At 45.5% G+C, this 12,332-nt stretch overlaps 1 protein-coding gene across 1 annotated transcript in view; it reads left to right on the forward strand.

Moving 5' to 3' along the window:
• The window catches only part of SLC45A4 (solute carrier family 45, member 4), a 33,809-nt gene extending 23,200 nt beyond the window's left edge, over positions 1 to 10,609 (forward strand). The window contains 7 exon segments of the mRNA XM_009869237.1: positions 3,152 to 3,340; positions 6,246 to 6,425; positions 6,537 to 7,612; positions 7,703 to 7,802; positions 8,977 to 9,188; positions 10,252 to 10,538; positions 10,540 to 10,609. Coding sequence (XP_009867539.1) covers positions 3,152 to 3,340; positions 6,246 to 6,425; positions 6,537 to 7,612; positions 7,703 to 7,802; positions 8,977 to 9,188; positions 10,252 to 10,538; positions 10,540 to 10,609 — 2,114 coding nt within the window.
• The last annotated feature ends 1,723 nt before the right edge of the window (positions 10,610 to 12,332 follow it).

Raw genomic sequence — 12,332 nt, forward strand, 5'->3', positions numbered from 1 at the left:
TAAACAGATTTTAATTCTCTTCAGAAGAATCATCATTTCAAAGGGATTAAGTGTTTCGAGAGCTTTTTTTGGTTAAAATTTGTATATGCCACAGAGAAGCCCCATCATGGACTGGAGATAAAGTGGTGGCTGCAAGGACAATGTGCAAGCCCCGTGTCCCTGGATATACACTCCTGTTGCTTATGCTAGTGTTTCCTTGTTGTTTCTGCTCATAGTCTCTGTTAAAACGAGCTGGTTCCCTCAATGGATGTTGGAATATTGAAAGATAATCTCTTCGATACATGTAAAATGGACACAATTGTCCGTTTGAGGTTGTTTATTCAGATTAGATAGGATCATGCTTGTAATGCTAGGAACGGAGCACTCGCCTGTCTCCATCCTCTGTGTTTATTTAAAACAAGTGAATGATTTACTGCAACACCTTCCCAGCATCTCGTGAGTGTTTACTGATGGATGAGCGCGACTGACATGTCCCAGCTCATAATTCACCAGTCACAACATAATTCAGAAAAGAAGCTTCTGTTGTCAACACACAACCCTCTTGCAGTGATAGGACGTTAAATTATTTCAGATGTTGGGTGACGGCTGCCATAAAGCTCGGTGACGCTAGTTGAGCTGTAGCTTCTGACTTTGTTTAGAACAGACTCGCTGTGGTGACTCAGCATGACGCGGTAGCGACCTCTGACGCGGAGCTGCCACTCGACAGGACGGCTCCGTGGGGCCAAAACGAGATGGGTATTTGCACACTGCCATTTCTTCTGTGTCCTGCAGAAGAAAAAGTTCGCCCTGAACGAATCGTAATGTACCGTTTAGTTTTGTTTGCCTCAAACTGGATGTTTCCTCTTTCTCGTTTTTAGTTTTGTTTTAAGGGGTCCTTCCCACCTATCTGCCAGCCCAGGCAGGGGCCAATAAGCATTTGGGTGCGAGTTAAACCCACGGTGCATGAACCTGCTCGTGTGCCCGGGAAGGCTGTTGGACTCAGTGAAGTTCAAGAGAATCTCTAGTGGGAGATGTCCCTGCCCATGGCAGGGGGTTGGAACTAGATGATCTTTAAGGTCCCTTCCAACCCTGACAGTTCTATGATTGTATGTTAAAACCACAGCGAGGTGGAGCTTCCCCCTGCTCTTTTATTTGGATTTCTGCCTCCCTGACCCGCACTTAGAATTAGAGTAGCTCTCGTTAATGAAGCTGCGTGGTGCAAAGAAATGTTGGTGTCTGGAGGGATGGTGCTAACAAGAGTGGCTTCCTGGACCAAAGCTTTACACCTAATGTGCTCCCCCCAGTTGCTTTTGTCTCAGCTAAAACTTCTGTGTCAGCCAAGATGTCACCAGACAGTTGGGAAAGCTGAGCAGGAGGCAGTGGTTTGAATCACGATGTGAACAAGGCGTGCAAACGCAGCCCTTTCCTAAAGGTCTAAAACCTGCCACAAAAGGAGTCGATAGGTAGCTGGTAGGTGCTGATGTGGAGTATCAGTCTCTGGTACAGGCCTTCAGCTGCCTGTAACAAGGAAAGATGGTTAAAACCGTGCAGAATGTTCCCGTTCTGCATGGGCAGGGTTTTCACGGGCATATTTGATCCTAAACCACAGGTTGTGTGGGTTGAGAAGAAGTAAATCTCTTCTAATAGCTCATCAAGGTGGCTGTCACTGCCAGCGTGTTCATTAGCCAAAGCTGAGTCAGATCACACAGATTTTGAACCCCAGTGCCCAAGTTAGTTATCTGTGGCAAAAAAAATACAGCGGTTTTTTCCTATAATATAATCTATGTCACTGTGCAGCACAAGACGACCTTGGGAAAATCTCATTTCTCTCTTGGAAGGCGTCAGCATTGTTAGTCAAGATTCGATGGTACTTTAAACAGCGGGAGATTAGACTTCCAAATTCGCAGCATCGGCTATTTTGGGCAGGGATTGGTATAATCCTGCCGGGTACCGGCTGCCTTGGCACGCCGAGCAGCGAGCGCAAGGTACAGGTTGATCTCGAAGACGGCTCACGCTGGGTTTCAATAATAAATGGTTTTCCTTCTGGGAGTAAAGACACCGAGTTTTTCAGGGGGTCTCCAAGAAAGTTATTGGTTTTGGTTTTAATGCTTTGCTAAGAAACGTGCCAACGCATTCTGTGATTCTGTGTCTGAGTGGTTCCCTGACCTGTGCCGATAAACAGAGGGGAAGGCACATCTCCAAGGACCCGAGAATTAGCTGCTCTCCTGGGCACGTCTGCCATCTGCAGGGCATTGCTCTCTGCGCTGGAGAGGAGTCCAGCAGGGCTTTGCGAGGTTCTTCTAGAGAAATTATTATTATTTGTAATGATTTTTTTTCCCCCTAGGTAAATATTACAGAATACATCCAATTTGTTTCCATCTGATCCTATGAATAGTCACTTCAGTTCTGAAAAAAAAAAAAGCAAGGATAGCAGAAATAAGCAAACCTTCTTAGATTTCTCTAGAGGTTGATGAATAATTGCTTTTCCTTTTGTTGTCTGTTGTTCAGTTTTATGAGTAAACATTTTTGTGCTTACAAATGGGATGTTTCATATGACACTCAAATTCTGGCTGTCCTTCTCTATCCCTTTAATAACTCTTTATGGTGGAGATCTTACACAAACAGCACCACTATAACGTTCAACTCCTGCTGGATGTTAGGTTTTGCTGAGAAAGGGATGTGTTTATGTGACAACCAGGGATCTTTCCGAGCATCCCAAAGAGATCTTTGGGTTTATAGTCCACAAACGGATAGAGGGTGCAACAAAGCTGCTTGGCTTCAACACTGCAGACCTGGGCTGCTGCTTCCTCACAGGGGCCATCCCCACCAACACCCCTGTCAAAAAAAATTCAGTGTAAGTGTAGTGTTTTGGACAGTAGTAATTACTTTAATCTTGCGAGTCCGCTGTTAGAGATCTCTTTTCTTTTTAACTTTTATTTCAGCAGCTTAAATATGTCTGTTGCTTCCTCCTGTTGCCCAGGTACTTGAAAAATATGTGATCTATGATTTCCTCAGCTGTTTTTTAACAATCGATAAAGAGACTTTATCTGGATCGTTCATTTGGAAGGGAATTTTCTGTAGGTAAACTTCCAGCTTTCAAAGGCGTAACAAAACTCCACGTATCAAGTGAAACGTAATAACCTCTACATCGTTTTTTTTGTCTTTGTTTTAGGTCTTCCTGAACAATACTACAGCCTCACTTGGTTCCTCAGCCCTATCCTGGGCCTGATCTTCACTCCGCTTATCGGTTCGGCCAGTGACCGCTGCACGCTGAGCTGGGGCCGCCGGCGGCCTTTTATCCTCGCTCTCTGCATTGGCGTCCTCTTTGGAGTTGCACTTTTCCTTAATGGTTCTGTCATAGGTAAATAATAAGGAAATCACCCACGTGTATCTCCCGCCGACATCGCTGCTTTAGGGTTTTGACGTACAAAGTGAAAGATGATGACCCACAGTTGATTTAACTTAATGTTTAGTGTTAAAATCCTTAGAAATCTCTGCAGCCCTGCGCTTGAGCACGTTTTTATTCTCATTTGAAAGTTACAGTGCCGTGCTACGTATTGTGCAACCGTAGCTGTGACAGGTAGTGGAGTGTTAGTAACACAATGGTTGCCAGCGTAATGTTTGCAGTCGCTGAGATGAATTTGGTTGATCCTTGACATGGGAAAATTGTAGCAACCTGTTCACAGGGAAATGTTTCCTGTTGTGATCCGTTTTCCCTTTAATGCGTATCTGGCAACACATCCTGTTTCCAGCATTATTTCAAAAATTATCTTTTCACTTTTTCTTGTGCTTTTCTTAGCCCCAGTATTGAAAAAGCCCAGAACACAGTTAATATCTGTTTATCAAAAACTATGTGGGAAAATAATTTTTCCTGAGCCCCCATCAAAGCTGGTAAAAATAGTTACCCTTGAACATAGTTTACTACAGAACTTAATCTCCAATCTACAATCTCTTTGTAAATTTAGTGTAGGAGAGGTGACAGCAAGAACATTTGGGGAAATGTTTACACCGTGGTTAGACTGATGTAAATGAAAGGAACTTAGCACCTAATAATATCCTCTTGGCTCTCTTTTTTTTTTGAAGGAAGGGGGAGGTTAGATGCAGCTCTATTGTGTAAAAGTTTTACTAATTGAGGGAAACGAGTGGAATGTTACCTTGGCTCAGCATATTAGCTTTTTCTAAGCCAGATTGGGATACCGTATGATGGTTTCCAGTTTTCTGCGAACTGCCATGGACAGCCTTTGCAGATGAACGACATTAGCTTCTGCTTTTTTAATTTACCCCAGCAATATTAAATTTTTGAATTGCTGTCATATGGTATCAATTGTACTTTGTTGTTGTGTCTCCATGATTTATTCCTTCTCCTCCAGATGCGTGCAGGATCTTAGACTGCAACACTCTTACAAGATTTTAATTGACAGGGCTCTTACTTCCACATAGTTTAGATCAGTAGCCATTGATACTGACAAGGAAACCTCATGCACAGTTTAGGGGCTTATTTTTGAAATATCTCACCTTCTGATAAAGCAGCACGAAGTATCATCTTTGATTTTGTCTGATTTTTTGTTGCATGGCGATGCACTCTGTTGTGTAGCTTTCTATACTCTCCAGGTACTCCAGCAGTACTTCTGTGTGATGTGACTTCTTTGAGACGCAGCAGCTGTTGCAATGCACTGTGAAAGCTGAGCTGGGTGCTTTAAACATCTGTTCCTGGGATGTGGTTGGGTTAGATTTTGCATGAAAACCCTCTTTTGAAAAGCACTTTAAAGCTCCTGTGTCTTTCCCAAGGGAGCCTGGAGCAAACCGAGCTGAAGTGAGACCTCTGCCGCACTAGAAGGTAGAGATTTGCCGCTAACAGTTTACACCAGCATAAGTCAGCACTAGAACAGCAGATGCATAATATGATAAAGCAGTATTTAAACTTTCATTGAAGTTTATGAAATGGTAGCTTGTGTCACTTTTCAGGGAGAGAAGGCCTCGCTCACTGGTCTCTCCCAAAAGGGGTGTCTTAACAGACTCGTTTGCAACTAGTTTTTCTTCTAGAAGGGCCCTGTAGGCTTTCGCTGTCTTCATCCCGATTTATGTTCACGCTTTCCCATCCTCTTTCTCCAGTTCCTTGCAATCCTAATTTCAGTCGAGGTCTCGGGGAAGCGCTGCGAAAACCAAGGTGGTCTCCTACCCTTTTCCATAACCTGGCCTCTGGCATGGGGAAGGGAACAAGGAGCTAAAAAAGAGGTTTGCTAATCCTTATAGTAACACAACCATGTCCCGGGAGAACAGCTGTGTGTGGATCTTGCTCAACTCTTGGCCTCTCTGCTGTACGTACTGTTCAGGTTTCCAAGAAATCTAAAGCACTGGCACCATTGGGTGGTTTTCGCTTTAAGATTCAACTGAGCGTGGAGCATGTATAAAAGCCTTTAGCACTCAGAGGACTTGGCATAAATGAGGATTGAACATGCAGGAATCATAGCACTCGAGATTGAGCTGATTTGGGGTGGCTTAGCTCGTTCATCTCTTTCTGCTGTCGTTTGCATCAGTTACGCTAATGGTTTTATCAGTCTTGCATGTGTAACTTCTAAATCTCCCTGATTCAAGTTAATTCATTCTTTTGTCAGTGGTTTGCTTAATGAAAAATTCTTCAGCTTTATACTTACGCTGCCTCTCTGTAGATGAAAAGCATTTCATCCCATGCTATCTCAATAGAAGCTGGCTGATGCTTTTTGCCATGCAAACTACCTTCATGTTGCTTCATCCTTAAAAGTTTCTCTTATAAAAGTGATCTAGAATATACGAATGTTTAAGAAGAGCGAAGAGAAAGGGGTTAGATTTCACTTTACCCTGGTTTACTGTGGCCATTGCACATCAGGCACCATGTCAGGAATGTTACCTGTGCTTGTAACTGACAGATAAAATATGTCATTTTGGATGCTCTCCTCGTTCGCCACGGCTGCCTTTTATAAAAACAGCCTTTGGCATTTGAAGGAAAATAACACGTGAGAAACACAAAATAATATCCAATGCTGTCTAAGATTTAAGAGGTAATTGAAAAATAACATCCTGAAAAATAAAATGTCAGCCTTACAAATGTAAAAACGTAACCTTTGTCCCTACGAAGCTGTGCCGGAGCTGAAATTGGCGTTTTGTTCCATAAAGGCACGTTTCTAGTGAGTGTGTCAGCCACCGTTCTCTTAAGGAGCTTAACCTTGCTCTTAGTGGTTTTGTCTTTTTGACCGATGTGCTCAGATTCCGCCTCTGTTTTTCCTCAGGTCTGGCTATCGGCGATGTCCCGGACAAGCAGCCCATCGGTATTGTTCTCACGGTCCTCGGTGTCGTGGTGTTGGACTTTTGCGCTGATGCGACGGAAGGGCCAATTCGAGCCTACTTGTTGGATGTGGTGGATAGCGAAGAACAAGACATGGCCCTTAACATCCACGCGTTTTCAGCTGGTATGGAGTCGGTCGATACGTTTTTGGCAGCTGTCAAGTGTTCCTGATGACCTAGTTGTGACTGAATTGATTTTTCCTGAACTTACTGCTTGGATTTTTTGTCTTCCGCAGGTCTCGGAGGAGCAATCGGTTATATGTTGGGAGGGCTGGACTGGACACAAACCTTCTTGGGTGGTATTTTTAAATCTCAAGAGCAAGTCCTTTTCTTCTTCGCAGCCATTATTTTCTCCGTCTCCGTTGCTCTCCATCTTTTTAGCATTGAAGAAGAGCAATATAACCCTCAGCAGGACAGGATTGATGACGAAGGAGACACACTTTCCAGTGTCAAATTCAGTGGGAGTCTCCCCCCTCTGAATCGACTGAATGTAATTAGTGAGGAAGAGCCGTATGGAGCCTCGATGTTCCATGACGAGGTTCAGTCGGAGCATGACCTCAATATGGAGTTCCTTGAGGTGAACATTGTAAGAAGCAAGAGCGACTCGGTTCTGCACATGCCCGATGCCACACTGGAAATCGAATCGGAGCTGCTTTTTCTGCACGACATCGAACCCTCCATTTTTCAGGACGCTTCGTATCCAAACACTCCCCACAACACGAGCCAAGAGATCGTGAAGTCCAAACTCAACCACCTGTCTGCTTTCCTCAGGGACAATGAGAAAGAGGAGGAAATGCTGCTTGATAATCGCTTAAACGAAGATAAAGTCCCAAATGTGAACGGCTCGCTACCAAAAGAGTTCCTCAACGGGCACGCTAGAATAGGCATGAAGCAATCCAGTACTTCCAATTCCATGCGAAGGCGGAGGCACATGTTCTACCGTCAGCCGTCGTACACCTTCTCCTACTACGGCAAAATCGGCTCTCACCGCTATCGCTTCCGTCGGGCCAATGCCATCGTCTTGATAAAGTCCTCGCGCAGCATGAACGACATCTACGACATGCAGAAGCGGCAGCGGCAGAGGTACAGGCACAGGAACCAGAGCGGCGCGACAAATTCGAGCGGAGACACGGAGAGCGAAGAGGGCGAGACCGAAACCACCGTCAGGCTCTTGTGGTTGTCGATGCTAAAGATGCCAAAGGAGCTGCTGAGACTGTGCGTGTGTCACCTCTTAACTTGGTTTTCCATCATCGCCGAAGCGGTGTTCTACACGGATTTCATGGGACAGGTCATCTTTCAGGGCGATCCCAAGGTAAGAGAACAGTTACCGCCTGCTTAGAGTCACTCATTTCTGAGGTGCGCTCGTTACGAGAAGACGTCTCTGCATTTGTGTTTGCCACAGGCCCCTTCTAACTCGACAGAGTTACACGCCTACAACGCCGGAGTTCAGATGGGCTGCTGGGGACTGGTAATTTATGCTGCTACTGCTGCCGTTTGTTCAGGTAAGAGACAGCAAAATCAGGCAGTGGAACGCGCCTCGCATACGTGTTTGCAATTTGAAAATAGTTTTACTTAGGTTTGCATCCGCCTCCTTGTTTGGGGTGAAGGATATTCAGGAAAAGCGTTTCGGCTGGTCTGAAGGGGAGGGGCTTCTGTAAGAATCAGTATTAAAAAATTCCTCGGAGCGTACAGGTGGAAATATGAGCAGATGGGTTAAGTGGCCTAAAGCACAAAGTGATATCAAAGGGTATTATTATCAAAGGGTATTTAGCTGGTTGTCAGGAAACTAAAAATGTGCTGGAAAATTCAAGCGTATGTAAAATGAGCTTTGCAAAGACTGTTTTTAAAATCGGGAACATAAACACACATTTCTCAAAGTCTTTCATGCTCTCCAGTAACAGAAGCTGCAGAATTTAGACTTGGAACACAGCCTCTGAAATGGAGAGTTTTCGCCAAACTCACCTTCTGCCTTTGGCAGCATGTGTGTGAGCACGTCTGCACAGATCGGTATCGGGGCCGCTGCCTCTTTGGTGAGACGTGTCAAACTGAGGTTCAGGTGGGCAGCTTGTTTCTCAACACAAAGGGAAGCATGGCTGTAAACGTCCGCTACCTGAGCGCTTCGTTCAGCGAGCGTGCTTGCATTAGAAACAGAATCTCCTCTGCGCTCAGAGTGTGCCCTTGTTGAGAAAGTAGGTAAAATTAATGAATGGACTGAGCGGCCCGTGATACGGTGGTCTCTTCTCAAAAATTACTAGCGATAGGACAAGAGGAAATGGTCTCAGGTTGCACCAGGGGAGGTTTAGATTGGATATTAGGAAAAATTTCTTTACTGAAAGAGTGCTGAGGCACTGGCACAGGCTGCCCAGGGAAGTGGTGGAGTCACCGTCCCTAAAGGTATTTAAAAAACATGGAGACGTGGCGCTTCAGAATATGGGTTAGTGGTCATGGTGGTGTTGGGTTGGCCATCGGACTAGATGACCTTAGAGGTCTTTTCCAACCAACCTTAATGGTTCTGTGATTCTGTGTTTGAGTTTCGAGGCGTTTTGGTTCTGTCTCGGACCCATAGCATGGTTTAGGCAAGTCTCCGTCAAGCTTCAAGCTGTGACAGCTGCATCAGTCCCATAAAACTTCATCAAGCAAACTGATAACTCATGTTGTTATTCTTCATCTCCGCAGCCTTGTTGCAGAAATACTTGGACAACTATGACCTTAGTATCAAAGTGATCTACATCCTGGGCACGCTGGGCTTTTCTCTTGGCACTGCGGTGATGGCGATGTTCCCCAACGTCTACGTCACCATGATAATGATCAGCACCATGGGAATAGTCTCGATGAGTATCTCTTACTGCCCCTACGCACTTTTGGGACAATACCATGATATTAAACAGGTACGTGGAATATTGTGAGTATTTGAATCACAGCAGAGTGTTCATGTTTCTCGGAAGATCATGGCAGCAAATTTATGGATTTCTGAAATCCCATTATTTGAGACACCTGCTTTGTGGGGATGTGTGCCAGAGCACAGATTCGTCCTTCGTAGTAAACAGCAAGAGCTGCTGCTTAAATCGGATGGTGTTAGCGTCAGGTTGGCTCAGTGGGGTCCTGATTGCGTCACACTGTGCTGAGACATAGAAGGATCTGGGTGCATATGAGATAATTCTGGGAGTACTTATTATATAGCTATAGTGATGTGTTCTGTTAGCATTGCTCAGGTTCTTCACCATCGTAGATATCAAAGTGAGTCTGGAAATGCAGATACAATTTTGGGGGAGACATTAAGCAAACCAATCCTACTGGCAACGACGGATTTACTTTCCATTTTTTAGCTCTATTCCATTTGGATTACAAATTACAGAAGGATCGTTTATTTTAGATGTGTCTGTATTGGGAGGGGGATTCCTTTTCATAAGCATTGCCCAGGGCAGTGATGGAGTCCTCGTCCCTGAAGATATTTAAGAGTCTTGTAGACACAACCTTATAGGGACATGGTTTAGTCGAGGACTTGTCAGTGTTGGGTTAATGATTGGACTCGATGACCTTAAAGGACTTTTCCAATCCGGGCAATTCTGTGATCATCATAAAAAATAATTTCCACCACCTTTTTTCCCGTAATTTTTTTTTTTTTCAAAACCTAATCTTGGAGCCAGTTCACAGTCGGAGCTCCCCAGCAAATACCTGCCCCTTGGTGTAAGATGAGGAGAACGTTCCAGCGCCCCTGGCAGGGGAATTGGAACTAAATAAACTTTAAGGTCCCTTCCAATCCAAACCGTTCTCTGGTTCGAGAAGTCGATAAGGAGGCTGTTGCTCTGGACTCGTAGAGCCTGCGTGAGCCACAAGGGTGGCGACAAGTTGACCACGAGGCTCAGAAGTTCGAGGAAGGAGACCTGTGTTTAAATATTTGATTTCACCCATCGTTTTACCTCCTAACAAACATTCCTCATCTTTTCCCAGTACATCCACCACAGCCCGGGGAACTCCAAGCGCGGATTTGGCATCGACTGCGCGATTCTGTCGTGCCAGGTTTACATCTCCCAGATCCTCGTGGCCTCGGCGCTTGGTGGAGTAGTGGATGCGGTTGGCACGGTCCGAGTCATTCCCATGGTGGCTTCCGTGGGGTCCTTCCTGGGTTTTTTGACAGCTGCCTTCTTGGTGATTTACCCCGAAGTCAACGAAGAGCCAAAGGAAGAACAGAAGGGACTGGGTCCTCCAGAGGCCACCGAGGGCAACGGCTCCAGGGCGGCCCGTGCTGAAGCTCACACGCAAAGGAGCTGCCGCGTCGTCGGAGCTGGAAGGCGAGTCAGCCGTGTGAGGCCGTCGCTCGCTGCTCTCCGGGGAGCGCAGGTGCAGGATCAAGAACTTCTATTTTATTTTATTTTATTTTTTTCCCAGGAAAACGAATCTTCACTACTCGTAGCTAAAATTGCAGAAGAAAAAAAGGCAATTTCGTGCAAAAGTGTAAATGAAATTCTGTAGTCCTTTAATATAGGTTTGAACAGGTAGCTATGATGCTAATTGCTTTCTCTACGACTTAGAAATGTCATTTCTGAACACTTTTTTATTAAGAATACATTTAGGTTTTGAATAAGTTGTATTAATCTGCATGAGACTCACAGTGTATACAATTAGCCGTTAGAAAAATTTAAGTTTTCGGCTGTTTTTAAACTAACTGAAAATGGAAGCTATCTTGACTTATAGTCTCTTGCTGGTTTTTTGTCTGAACATTTCAGGTTTCACTGGTGTAATAGCTGAATCAAACGCTTCGACAGCTCGGTTGATTCTTTTCTTAAGCATGGTATTATTGGTCTGACAGCTACAGTTCTTGAACATTAATTTCAGCCTTCACGTTTTCGTTCGTGCAATTACAACAGAATCGTTTTATCTGCAGTTGCTTTCAAGAAAAACAAAAGCAATTCACCGCGGTTTCCGAGAAGCCGCTTTGAATCCTTTCAGACATGAACTGTTCAACAACTGCTCCCCAGTCTGCTGCGTGTCAGGAGAGGGTGACGTCGGTGCGTGGCGCGAACTGGCGACGGAAGAAAGAGCAGCGACTGGGAGAGGTGACCAGCACCCACAGGGTTTTATCCCAAGTGCTGAATTTTATGAATGTCGTTGGAATACGCTGTGACAATTTTGAGCTGGGAGTTCCGTGAGCTCACGGGGCGGGAGCGGGCATTTCAACCCCATCATTTCTCGGGTGAAGCTGCTGTGGAGAAAAGGCTTCTCTGGGGTCGGCTTCGTGGGAGGGGGCACGCAGATTCTCTTCCGCGGGGGAAGGAAGACGTTGATTAATTGCACTTTTTCTGATCCTCTTACCTGGGAACGCAGCAGCTGGGGTTACAGGCACGGTGTGAGTACAAGGCAAACGCAAGGCTTTCCTCCGCCGCTTTGTGGCACAGTCTGGGCGTACAAAAATCCGTCAGAAACAGTTTTTAGGCCTTAAAATCCAACGCACTAACACGTGTGGCTGTTCCAGTCCCTGTGCTGGAGGTGTCGTAGCTGGAGCTCTTTGCGGTGTCACCAGCGCGACCTCCATGCCCCCTTCCTTTAATTCCAGATGTAGCTGCGGTGCAAAGACCTTTTTTTTTTGTGAAGAGCTCCAAAGAGTTGCGCTTGGATTGCTAATGGCGGCACAACCCCGTCCTCGAGCAGCCAAAAGCTCAGAGATCCGGCGGCCGCTTAAAGCACCCTCAGAAACCGAACTTGCGTTTTGTCATCCCACGAGAAGCGTTTGTGGTGCTCTCGAGTTGTTTTTCACACGGGCCTCCGGGCCTGCGGAACAGCCAAACCCCAGCTCGCTGTAAGATTTCTGCTGCCTCAGTCTTCTCACGCTACAGGACTTTAAACTGCATGTGTAAATCATGCTGCAATCTAGGCATTCGAAAGAATATATATATATATATTTCAAAAGGAGAAGCAGGTTTTAATAAATTACTTGAATCGTCGCTGTATTTAAGAAACGTATGGCTTTGGTATGTTTGAGGCTCAGGCACGGTCTCGGCTGGGGGCGGCGGGGTGCTCGTGGGGGCCGCCGG

The sequence above is a fragment of the Apaloderma vittatum genome, unplaced genomic scaffold (genome assembly GCF_000703405.1).
Source record: "Apaloderma vittatum isolate BGI_N311 unplaced genomic scaffold, ASM70340v1 scaffold16895, whole genome shotgun sequence".
In the NCBI taxonomy this organism is placed as follows: domain Eukaryota; kingdom Metazoa; phylum Chordata; class Aves; order Trogoniformes; family Trogonidae; genus Apaloderma; species Apaloderma vittatum.